We start from the raw sequence: 10,580 nt of genomic DNA, 5'->3' as shown, positions 1-10,580 counted from the left end.
GGCCCCTCGCCGTCGGGAGGGCAGCCGTGCCCCCGCCCCGGGTCTCCCTCCTGCTCCACCGGGACACCCCGAGCAGCGGCTTCCCCGTGGACGCTGCTGCTGCTGCTGCTGCCCCCGGCCAAAATCCATCCCGCGGCCTCCACGCCAGGCGGGAGGGAGGCTGGGGTGGGGGGCGAGCGTCCTGCCAGGCCGCCATGGCTTGGGGCCAGCCGCCGCGGAGGGAAGCCTGGCGGGAGCCGATGCTGTCTCTGCCCCGGTCCGTGGGGTCTGGGAGGCTGTAGCTGGTACCCGGGGCATCGATCGCGCCAACACACGTGGGCATTGCCCTGCGACCCCTTCCCTCCGCCGTGCCCGTCGCCCAGCCGCGTTGCCGCTCCGGGCTGGCGGAGCAGCTCGGTATTGGGGCAGGAGCTCCACCGGGGCGGCGGGCAGCTCTGCCTAGCGTGCCGCCTGACCCCCGCCGCTGCCCGCTGCCACCTCCACGCCTGCTCCCGCAAGCGCCCAGGATGCCGGAAAGCTCTTCCCTGTGCACAGGCTGTTTACAGGATCAGGCCGACACTTTCCCCGCTCCCCAGTTGCTCCTGGTCCCCGTGGACCCTCCCCGTGCCCCGTGGGGAGCAGGCAGGCTGGGCGCGTGTCCCGGCCGACCCGCATCCATCGCCTGCGTGGAAACAGCGTTAACGCAAGGATCCCACGGTGCCCCCGGGCATCCCGCCGGTACGGGCAGTGCTGGCTCTGCGCGGCGAGGGGGCAGGTGCCGGGGCACGGACACGGGGCTCCCGGTCCCTGCAAATACCGACCGGGACGCTCGTGGCTGGCGTGGCAGCACCGCTGCCGGGGCTGTTTTTATCGGCTGTTTGGAGCTGTTGTTAGCCGGGTGTTACCTAACCGGGAAACCGAGGTGAAATGACGGAGCCCGCCGGCGGCTGCGGGCGGTTGTGCCCGGGAGAAGGAACTGCAGCACCGGGCGCTGTGTGGGCAGGCCACGGGCCGCTGCACCCCACCGGGGCCGCTCTGCCCGTCGGGGCCCCCGGGCGCTGCTGGGCCCCGCGCCCGAATCCAGCCGCGGCGGGAGGGACGCGGGGGGCTCGGCCGGGCTCCGGCCCGGAGGGGCCCGGAGGGGCGCGGGGGGACGGGACGGGACTGGACTACACTTCCCGTCGTCCCTCGCGCGGGCAGGACTACAGCTCCCGTCGTGCCCCGCGCGGGAGGCGTTGGCTCGCCCCGCCCCCGGACCGTGACGCGGACGGGCTCTATGGCGACGCGGTGACGTCGCCGGCGGGGTGAGAGGTCACGGCGGCGGCGGCGGCGGCGCGGTGCGAGGGCAGCGGAGCCGCGTTCCGGCCCCGGTCATGGCGGCCCGGCGGCTCCGCGGCGCCCTCCAGTTCGGGGCGCGGCAGCGGCTGCGGGCCGCGGCGGCCCAGCCCGGCAGGTGAGCGCCCGCGACCCCGCGGGGCGGCCCGGCCCAGCCCGGCCTGGGCGGCGGCGGCGGCAGCACCGGGCAACGGCACCGGGCAGGGCCGCGGGGCCCGGGAGGCGGCACCGGGGCGGGGGGCCCGGGGTGGGGGGGCGGGGCCGGGGCGGAGCGGGGCCGGAGCCCGGGGCCCGCGGGGCTGGAGGTCATACAGGGCCCGGGGGCGTCCGCCGGCTCGGGGCGGGCTCCGGGGTCCGATCGGGGCCGGGGGCACCGGACGGGACTGGGGGAGACCCCCGCGGGGCGAGCGGCCCGTGGTCCCGGCCCCCCGCGGTCCTGGGGGTCGCCCGGGGGGGCCTTGGGGACACTGAGGGGCCGGGGGGGGGGGGGGCTGCCTGCCGGGGAGCCCCGGGCCCGGGCTGGGGCCTGGCCTTGGGGCAAACCCCGCGGGGGGGGAGCGAGGGCTGCCCGGGGGGGCCGGGAGCGGGGCCGTGTTCCCAGGACCGGGTGTGAGGGCCGGGCAGGCGCCAGCACCTTCTTAGGTCAGGAGCGACATCAGGCCCATCGGCGGGTCGGGTGCCGGCATTGCGGTTTGTTCGGGTGAGTGGAGAGCCCAGGAGACCTGAGGCCACCCCGCCATGTCCCCCGCCGGCACTGACCTCTGTGCCCGGCCGCGCTGGGCGTGGGCTGAGCCGGCGGCCGTGCTGCCAGCACCACTGTGGCTCTTGCCAGCTCGGGGCTGGCACCAGGCGCTCGGGGATGGGGGGGGCTCTCACCAGCCCCGGGCAGCCAGCCTCACCGCCAGCCACGGGAGCGGCCACAGCGTCGTTCCCTGGCACCGGTTTAGGAGCCGGCTCTGCTGAGCCCCATCACGGTACACGTACGGCATCGAGCGCTGCCGGGCAGAGCTGCGGTGTGAGCGGGGGGGGGGGGGGTGTGATCGCCTCGAGGCCGGCAGTGAGGTGGCGTCTGTGGGGTCCCAGCACCCCCGGGGACCCCCAGCTCTGCCCAGCCCAGGGCCACAACCAGGAGTCGCACGGCTCAACCGTGCAACCCGGCCCCCCCCCCTGCTGCCCCGGCTATTTTGGGAGCTTGGGGGCTGCCAAGCGCCCCAGGTGACTGCTCTTGGCACAGGGACATCCCATGGCTCCAGGGAGAAGCGGGACCTTGGGCTCTTTCTGCCCCGGCCCCCGGTCCTGGAGAAGAGCCGGTGTGACCTGCATGCAGCACATCTAAAAATACCCGCCCTGTCCCGCGGGCGCTGAGCGCTGCCAGTTACGGCTGTTGTGAGAGGGAACCCGGCGGGGCCAGCCCTAACCCGCAGCCCCCGGGCGGTCAGGGTTACAGACCGCCATCACCATGCCCGAGCCCTCGCCTTCCCGGTGCTTGGCGGGGACTGGCTGCCAAGGCTTGGGCAGGTGGAACAAAGTGGAAGGAGCTGACGGCAGCAGCGTGGGAGGCCCCTGCTGCCATCCCCTCTGTTCCTGGGCTGTGACACGCTGCCCCGGGACTCTGCTGTGCCGTTGGGGCTCAGCCTCTCCTCGAGTTGGTGATGAGCGTTGGCCCTTCTCGCCGGCAGCACCGGCCATGCCTGAGGGATGAGACAGGGCCGGGGCGGGACGCGGAGGAGGGAGGTCTGGCCGGAGCAGGGCTCTGCTGCCACCGGAGCCCAGTGTGGGGCTGGGGCAGAGCTGGGGAGGGGAGGCGGAGGGTACCAGGCAGTTGTCCCCGCTCTGCCGGTCCGGATTAGGTGTCCCCGAGGTCAGGTTTCCCTGGCCTTCCTCCTTTTGCACAACAGCAGCGCTGGCAGCGGCCCTGGCCCGAGCGCTCGGACTTCCCCGGCCTCCCCCCGCCAGGCAGGAGGGCTGGGGACGGGCACCTGCTGCGGCCCTGAGCCCCCCCCCCCCCGGGACCGATTCCCGTCCCAGAGGGACGTGGGCAGCTCTGGAAGGGGCCCAGCGTCGCGGCTGTCCTGGGGCAGTGGGGGCTGCCCCGCTTGTTCCAGCGGCTTGCCGGCAGCTCCGCTGCCCGGCGCAGTCCCGGTTCCTCCGTTAACACCCGTCTCCCGCCCAGGCACACGGCCCTGTGCGGCCTCTGGCTTGGCCGGCTCAGCCGGCTGGCAAACGGCACCGAGTGGGAGCCCCGGATCCAGCCCAGCCGGTCCTTCCTCAACCTCACCAACAAGCGGAAGGAGTACTCGGAGCGGCGCATCATCGGGTAGGTGCGGCGGCTTCCCCACCGGCCGGGCAACCGGGGCCGCGGCTGCAACGCCCGCTCTGCCCCCAGGTACTCCATGCAGGAGATGTACGACGTGGTCTCCAACGTGGAGGACTACAAGAACTTCGTGCCCTGGTGCAAGAAGTCGGTGGTGGTCTCCAAGCGGACTGGCCATGTCAAGGCGCAGCTGGAGGTGGGCTTCCCGCCCGTGGTGGAGCGCTACACCTCCATCGTCACCCTTGTCCGTCCCCACCTCGTCAAGGTGAGCGCGGCCCCGGCGCGGCGGGTGGCCTGGCCGGCTCCTGGGGCCCCCCCCTGACCAGCTGTCCCCCCTCCCCAGGCTGTCTGCACGGACGGGCGCCTCTTCAACCACCTGGAGACAAACTGGCGCTTCAGCCCTGGCATCCCCGGCTACCCGCGGACCAGCACCGTGGATTTCTCGGTAAGACCCGGCCCGAAGCCCCTGAAGAGGCCGGGGGGGGACCAGGGGCTGATGCCACCCGCTCTCCTCCCCAGATCTCCTTTGAGTTTCGCTCCCTGCTGCACTCCCAGCTGGCCACCGTCTTCTTCGACGAGGTGGTCAAGCAGATGGTGGCAGCCTTTGAGCGCCGGGCGGCCAAGAACTTCGGTCCCGAGACCCGCATCCCCCGGGAGCTCATGTTCCACGAGGTCCACCAGACGTGAGGGCGGCCCGGCCACCGCGGACTGTGCCAGGGCCCCGGGGCTGCCCACCCTGCGCCCACCCTCCTAAATATTTATTTGAGTGCGTCTCTGCTGCCGTTGCCTCAACTTCCCTCCCCAGGAGCGGGAGGTAATGCTCCTGCAAGCGTGGGGGCTGCCGTGAGCCCCTGGCCCCGCCACAGGAGCTGCGTCCCAGCGCTGGACTCCCTGGTTTTGTAGCTGATTTTGGTTTTAAGTTTTATTTTAATTCTTGGGATTTTTTTTTTTTTTTTTTTTTTGGTCCCCTTTTGTTCCTTTTAACTCCTCAGCAAGGCTGGAGGGTCCCAGCAGCGGGGAAGCTCCTGCGCCGGCCATGCCGCCTCGCTCCGGGAGCGTGGGAGGAAGGTGGGTGTCCGCTGGCGAGGGAGCCCAGCTGGATCCTGCTGGGGAATGTGGGAGGGGAGGAGGCAGGATGGGGCCCGGCTGCAGGGCCCCCCCTCCCCAGGCTCTCCCAGGAGCAGCACAGCGGTGCAGGGAGGAAACCCCGGCAGGAGCCAAACCCCAGCAGCACCCGCGCCGCTGCCAGCCCCGACGTCGCACAGTTTGCACAAGTCACACGCACAGGGAAGGGACGGGGCGGGTGCTGCCCCCCCCCAACCGCCCCCCCCCCCCCCCCCCCGCCACCCCCAGTGCCGCAGGGACCAGGATGGCCCCAGCCCGTGGCCACCCCCCCGCATCCCCCCCCCCCAGATTCCAGCTCACCTTCCTTCCCTCGGCGGGGGGACATGGAGGGGGAGGCTCCACCTTTGTTAATAAAAACATTTATTTTGCATTTTGTCGTTGTTTGTACAGAAGTGCCCGATACCTGCGAGGGGCCGGTGTGTGGTGGGGGGGGCCAGCTCCGGCTGCCTGGGGCATCGGACACGGGGATTCACACAAACACGGGGGTGTGGGCTGGGGAGGAGTGTATCGAGTCCCTGCTGGGGGGGGCCGAGACATTCGTTCTTCACCTGCTGCCGCGTGGGGGGGCCGGACATGAGTCTGGACTGAACCCCTCTGGGGGGGGTGGGGTCCCCACAGCCACGCCAGGGCCGCCCCCACACCCCCAGCCCAGCAGCAGTGGAGCCGGGGGGCTCCCAGTGTGCGTGGTGCTGCTGGGGGGGGGTAGGGGAGCCCCCCCTGCCTTGCTGGGGAGGGGGCTCCAGGCTGGGGGATGCAGGGGGAGCCTGGGGCTGCCTCTGCCCCCTCCCAGGGTGGCAGGGAGGGGAGAGGAGTGGGGCCGGGGCGGAGGGGGGCTCTGCTTGCATCGCAGAGACCCGCAGCCGGTGCCCAAGGGGGGGTCAGTGCTGAGTCTGTCCGGGGCCCGGCCGGCAGCATTCCCTGGGGAGCAGCGAGCCTCAGCCCCCGCCCCGTCCCTTCTTTACCCAGACTTGTAGCCCACGAGCTGCATGAGGCCCTTGGTGCTCATGGACTTGGGTCTCTCCAGGGGGAAGCCCAGCGCCCGGCTCCAGATGAGCTGCGAGAGGACACCCAGGGCCCGCGAGACCCCGAAGAGCACCGTGTAGTAGTTCATCTCCTTCATCCCGTAATACTGTGGGGGCAGAGGGGCGTTAGGGCAGGGCAGCCCCATGGGGGGGGGGGGGGCAGCCAGGAGCCCCCCACCCCCGGGGAGCGGTTCTGGGGCAGGGCTGGGACCCCCGGGCTCACCTGCAGCAGCACCCCGCTGTGGGCATCCACGTTGGGCCAGGGGTTCTTGGCTTTGCCCTGCTCCAGCAGCACGTTGGGGACGATCTTATAGAGCTGGGCCACCAGCTTGAACATGGGGTCCTTGGGCAGGTGCTTGAGGGCGAACTCCCGCTGGCAGGTGTAGCGGGGGTCCGTCTTCCGCAGCACCGCGTGCCCGTAGCCCGGCACCACCTGCAAGGACAGGGGATCAGAGCCCGGCCCCGGCACGGCTCCTCACCCCGTGCTGTGCCGCACTCACCCTGCCGGAGTTGAGCGTGTTCCAGATGAAATCCCGCAGCTTCTCGTCCGACACCTCCTGGCCCAGCTCCTTCTGCAGGTTGGTCAGCCAGAGCAGCACCTCCTGCGGGCACGGCAAGCGGAGGGGAAAGCGGGTGTGAGAACAGCGGCGCGCAGACGGACAGATGGACAGACAGATGGACGCGCAGAGGTGCCCACCTGGTTGGCGAGGCCGTGCAGGGGCCCGGCCAGCCCGTTCATGGCGGCGGCGAAGGCGAGGTACGGGTCAGAGAGGGCGCTGCCAACCAGGTGGCTGGTGTGGGCGCTCACGTTTCCCCCCTCGTGGTCACTGCAGGGGCAAGGGGGCACGTCAGGTCTCCCCCGTCCCCGCCGAGGGCCCCCACAGCCCCGGGGACACCTCCACGGTCGACACCCCCCTCCCGTGATGTTCCCAGCCCAGCACAGCCCTGCCCCGGGGCTGCCCACTGCCCCATGCTGGGAGCCCGGTGACGCCCCTGGAGCAGCCCCGACACGTCCCAGGAGCCGGGGCTGGGAGCAGGGACGAGTCCCCGCCTGCTGCAGCTGCTGCACCTGTGGATGGTGAGGTAGAGCCGCATCAGCTCGATGAACTGGGGGTCGGTGTAGCCCAGCATGTTGGTGAAGTTGTGGGACCAGTCGAGGTTGGGGTCGATGGCCCCGATGCTGCTGCCCTCCCGGTACAGGTTGCGGTAGATCTTTGCGGCGACGCAAGGCAACTTGGCGATCAGGTCCATGGCGTCCTCGTAGACAAACTGGGATGGGCAGGGGGGTAAGACGGAGCGGCTGCCCTCCCCGGGGGGGCACGAGCCGCTGAGCCCCCCACGCCCAGACCTGCACCCGTGCCCCGGCCCAAGCTCAGAGTCGGGGTGGCTGAGCACCCCCTCCCATGCCACGCCGGGGTGCCCGGCCCCCCCCGCACCTCCCAGTACTTGACGCGGTGGATGCCCTCGGCGTAGGCGCGAGCGAACTTGCTCTCGCTGTTGAGGGCGGTGATGGCGGCGCTCAGCTGGGACATGGGGTGCAGGTTGGTGGGGAAGTTGTCCAGCATGGTCACCACGTGGGAGGGCAGCGCGGCACGCCGGGCCCACTCGCGGGACAGCCAGCTCACCTGCGGGGGGGCACGGGGGCTGAGCCATGGGGCAAGGGGCTGCCAGCCCCCTCCCACCTCCCCCTGCGTGCTACCTGCTCCTGGGTGGGCACCTCTCCCGTCACCAGCAGCCAGAAGAGCCCCTCGGGCAGCGGTTCCTCTCCCCCTGCGGCTTTGGGCAGCAGCTTCTGGCACTCAGGGATGCTGTACCCACGGAAGCGGATGCCCTAAAGAGCCCGGCACAACCGTCAGCCGCCACGGCGTCACCCACATGAGGCGGGTGCCCGAGCAGGGCAGGATCAGGCCCTACCTCATCAGGATCCAGCACGGAGGTCTCATAGATCAGCCCCTTCATGCCTCTCATCCCACCGTACACCTGGGGAAGGGCAGGAGGCAGCGGTTACTGGCTGTGGCACAGCCCGGCAGCCCCAGCGCAGCGGGGACGTGGCATCCCCCACTCACCATGTCCACTGTGATCTGCCCGATGGCCGTGTTGCCATGCTGCTGCCTGAAGCTCTTGATTTTCGCCTGCTCGTTGGGGATCATGTTGGCAAGGACGTCTTTCAGGTTCTGGGAAGAGGGAAGGGGGCCTGAGCCCTGACACCTGCGGGGGGGCTGAGCACACGCTCCCCCCACCAGCACCGGAGAGGGGTGACAGTGGCGGGGGCTGCTCTTACCGTGGCAGCGCTGGCATGACGGGCAGCGAAGAGGACGCAGGGTGCGTTCTGCAGAAGAGCAGAAACGGGGACTCAGTGTTACCCCGGGGAGAGCCCCACCGCGTGCCCCAGCTGCCCCATTTCAGGGGGTTGTAGCCGTACGAGCAGCCCCCAGCCCCAGAGCATCCCCAGCCCCCCCCCAGCACATGACACAGCTCGGCACAGCTCCTGCAGCAGGAACCGCCCCGTGACTCCGGTGAGATCCCATCTCACAAGGACGCCGTGCCCGGCAGCCGTGGCGGCTTCCCTCGCCCACGCGTGCCGGAGATCAGAGCCAGGCAGGTTCAGCCGGGCGGCACAGGGCCCCTCGGCGCTGCATCGCGCTCGTGCACATCTCGCACGATGCCGGCTGCAGCCAGACCCAGACCCGCTGCAGAGCCGAGCCCTGCGCCGAGCAAACCCAGCGGTGCCGAATGTGGCCGCATTCACTTCCTGCTCTGCGGAGCACGGAAGCAGCCAGCACAAGCGAGCCGGTGCCGCCGGCAGAACCCTGCCAAGCCGGCACTGCTGCGGTTTTCCTGCACCAGGGCTCGGCAGGCGCTGGGGAAACCGATCTTTGTTCCTCGCCCGCGCGTGGCAACCGCGGGGACTCCGGCCGGCAGGAACACCCTGACGCAGCCGGGAAGCCCGGGCCTGGCACTGCCCAGCCCACGGCGGGGACACGAGGCTCACCCACGCCCGAACCCACTCACAAGCACCGGGTGGGCAGCGAGGGGGGACAAAGGCCGGGAAACACCTGCCCGGTGATGGGGCCACCGCCGTGCTGGGAGGCTGCATCCACACCCGGCACCCTGCGCCTTCCCCGGCAGAGACCCTGGGGCCACCCCTGGTGCGGAGCTGCGGCAGCGCCTGCGGCGCAGGCAGAACGTGACTCGCTTTTTCCACTGGCTGCCGGGGGGGACACGGGGGGGGGGACGACAACAATGCCGCAGTGAGCCCCGAGCTCCGCTGGCCCAGCGAGCCCCCGGCCCAGCCGGGGGGACCCCGACCCCCCAAGTGTGGCTGGAGGCGGCCGCCCGCTCCGGGTGACAGCGCCGTGTCCCCCCGCAACAGGCAGCACCCAGCAAGGGAAAATGCCGGCGGGAACAATGGAGGCGGCAGCGGGAAGCCCAAGGTCAAGGCGGTTGCTGGCGACACCGCGGGGCCTCTGCCGCACCCCGTGTCACCCCGTTTCACCGGGCGCCCGCGCGGCTCATCCCAGCTGGGCCCGGCTGTCACGGAGGCGCCGCTGGCTCAAGGTCACACGTGTTGGCGGTGACACCGAGCGCCGGCCGACGGGGCTGGGGCAGACCCGGGAGCTGCGGGACCCTCACGGGTACCCCCGCCGCGGTTTGGGGGTGCAGGAGCCGACCCCGCCCCGAGGAGCGGCCGCGGTGCATCAGCTGGGGGCACCGGGAGGAGGAGGCCGGAGGCAGGATGGCGGGTCGGGATTAGGGCGCGTACGGGCGGGGCGGCCCCGGCCGCGGGGGCAGCGGCCCCCCCCGGGCGAGCGGGGCCAAGTGGGGCACCACAACACGCCGGGCCGGGCCCCGGCTCCCAAAATAACGCCCGGTCGATGGAAACGCCGCAGCGGCCGTTACGAAACGCCGCGGCCGTGGCCAAGGCAAACGGGGGGGCGGGGGGGGTAAAGGGGGCCCGGGGCCGCCCCAGCCCTGCACCGGTGCTCGGTGCCCCCGCCCCCCCCAACACAGCCCCGGGGCGGCGCGGCCCCACAGCGGGGCAGGGACCCCCCGTGGGGGGCTGCCACAGGGCGGGGACCCCCAGACGGGCGCTGCGGCCACGGCAGAGCCCCCCCCCCCCCCCCCCCCGAGGCGCGGGCCGCACACGGAGCCGCCCCCCCCCCCCCCCGGTCCCTCAAGGGGGGTGGGGTCCCGGCCGGGGCCCCCCGGTTCCGAGAGGGCAGCGGCGGGGGCGCACCCGCCCCACCGCTCCTAACGGGCGCTCCCGGCGGAGGCGGCGCCGGTGCCCGCGCCCACCACGTGCTGCCGCTGCGGCGCGCGGCCCCGGCCCCCCCCCCCCAGTACGGCCCCTTTAAGGCGGCGCCCCCCCACCCCGCGTCGCCCCTTTAAGAACCGGACCCCCCGCGGCGTCGCCCCTTTAAGGCGCGGTGGGGCCGGGGCGGGCACCCTCACCTTGGGCCCGCGGAGGCGCGCGGCCGCCCGGCTGCCGGCGGCGAGGAGCGTCATGGCGGGACCGGGGCGGGTCGGGACGGAGCGGGGCCGGGCGGGAGCGGGGCCGGGCGGGAGCGGGGCCGGGGCCGGAGCGAGCAGCGGCGGCGGCGGCCGGGGGTCCTCAGCGCGGCGGGTGGGGCGGGGCGCGGCGCCTCGCTGGTTATTAGCATAGCCCCGCCTCCTCCCGCCCCCTCGGGGCCGAGCCGCTCGCCATTGGCCACACCGCCCGCCGCGGGGCGGGGACAGGCAAATGAGGCGAGGCGGGGGGGGCCGGGCTATAGGTGGCCGGCGCGTTCGCCTGATCATGGCCTGGG

General features: G+C 72.3%; 2 protein-coding genes across 4 annotated transcripts; one reads left to right on the top strand and one right to left on the bottom strand.

The window, feature by feature from the left end:
* The first annotated feature begins 1,250 nt into the window (after positions 1 to 1,250).
* COQ10A (coenzyme Q10A) lies at positions 1,251 to 5,123 on the top strand. Its single transcript, XM_054807244.1, has 5 exons — positions 1,251 to 1,432; positions 3,488 to 3,631; positions 3,701 to 3,893; positions 3,972 to 4,073; positions 4,148 to 5,123. Exons 1-5 carry the CDS (start codon positions 1,353 to 1,355, stop codon positions 4,313 to 4,315), a joined length of 687 nt encoding a protein of 228 aa, XP_054663219.1. The 5' UTR covers positions 1,251 to 1,352; the 3' UTR covers positions 4,316 to 5,123.
* On the bottom strand, positions 4,536 to 10,430 carry CS (citrate synthase). Of its 3 annotated transcripts, none has more exons than XM_054807241.1 (13): positions 10,228 to 10,395; positions 8,057 to 8,104; positions 7,842 to 7,949; positions 7,690 to 7,755; positions 7,475 to 7,606; positions 7,212 to 7,400; positions 6,845 to 7,044; positions 6,473 to 6,602; positions 6,276 to 6,377; positions 5,999 to 6,208; positions 5,716 to 5,882; positions 5,054 to 5,095; positions 4,536 to 4,731 (listed from the first exon to the last, which is right to left on the bottom strand). In XM_054807241.1, exons 1-13 carry the CDS (start codon positions 10,279 to 10,281, stop codon positions 4,617 to 4,619), a joined length of 1,563 nt encoding a protein of 520 aa, XP_054663216.1. In that variant the 5' UTR covers positions 10,282 to 10,395; the 3' UTR covers positions 4,536 to 4,616. The 3 variants fall into 3 exon arrangements, with proteins under 3 accessions (XP_054663216.1, XP_054663215.1, XP_054663217.1); XM_054807240.1 differs by having other exon boundaries at positions 4,536 to 4,734; positions 10,228 to 10,386; XM_054807242.1 differs by lacking the exons at positions 4,536 to 4,731; positions 5,054 to 5,095 and having other exon boundaries at positions 5,097 to 5,882; positions 10,228 to 10,430.
* Positions 10,431 to 10,580: the final 150 nt, after the last annotated feature.

Source organism: Grus americana, chromosome 31 (assembly GCF_028858705.1).
Source record: "Grus americana isolate bGruAme1 chromosome 31, bGruAme1.mat, whole genome shotgun sequence".
Lineage (NCBI taxonomy): Eukaryota > Metazoa > Chordata > Aves > Gruiformes > Gruidae > Grus > Grus americana.
Note: the sequence above shows the minus strand (reverse complement) of the source record. Positions and strands in the feature narration are given on the sequence as shown.

Bases quoted from the DNA above. Each gene is read 5' to 3' on its own strand.
- COQ10A (XM_054807244.1), top strand. From the start codon at position 1,353: ATGGCGGCCCGGCGGCTCCGCGGCGCCCTCCAGTTCGGGGCGCGGCAG. The intron at 3,894-3,971 runs GTGAGCGCGGCC...CCCCCTCCCCAG, and splicing joins TCCGTCCCCACCTCGTCAAG to GCTGTCTGCACGGACGGGCG. The intron at 4,074-4,147 runs GTAAGACCCGGC...TCTCCTCCCCAG, and splicing joins CCAGCACCGTGGATTTCTCG to ATCTCCTTTGAGTTTCGCTC.
- CS (XM_054807240.1), bottom strand. From the start codon at position 10,281: ATGACGCTCCTCGCCGCCGGCAGCCGGGCGGCCGCGCGCCTCCGCGGG. The intron at 5,096-5,715 runs GTAAAGAAGGGA...TTATTAACAAAG, and splicing joins CTCGTGGGCTACAAGTCTGG to GTGGAGCCTCCCCCTCCATG. The intron at 4,735-5,053 runs GTGAGCTGGAAT...CACATTCCCCAG, and splicing joins CCCCCGCCGAGGGAAGGAAG to CAGGATCCAGCTGGGCTCCC.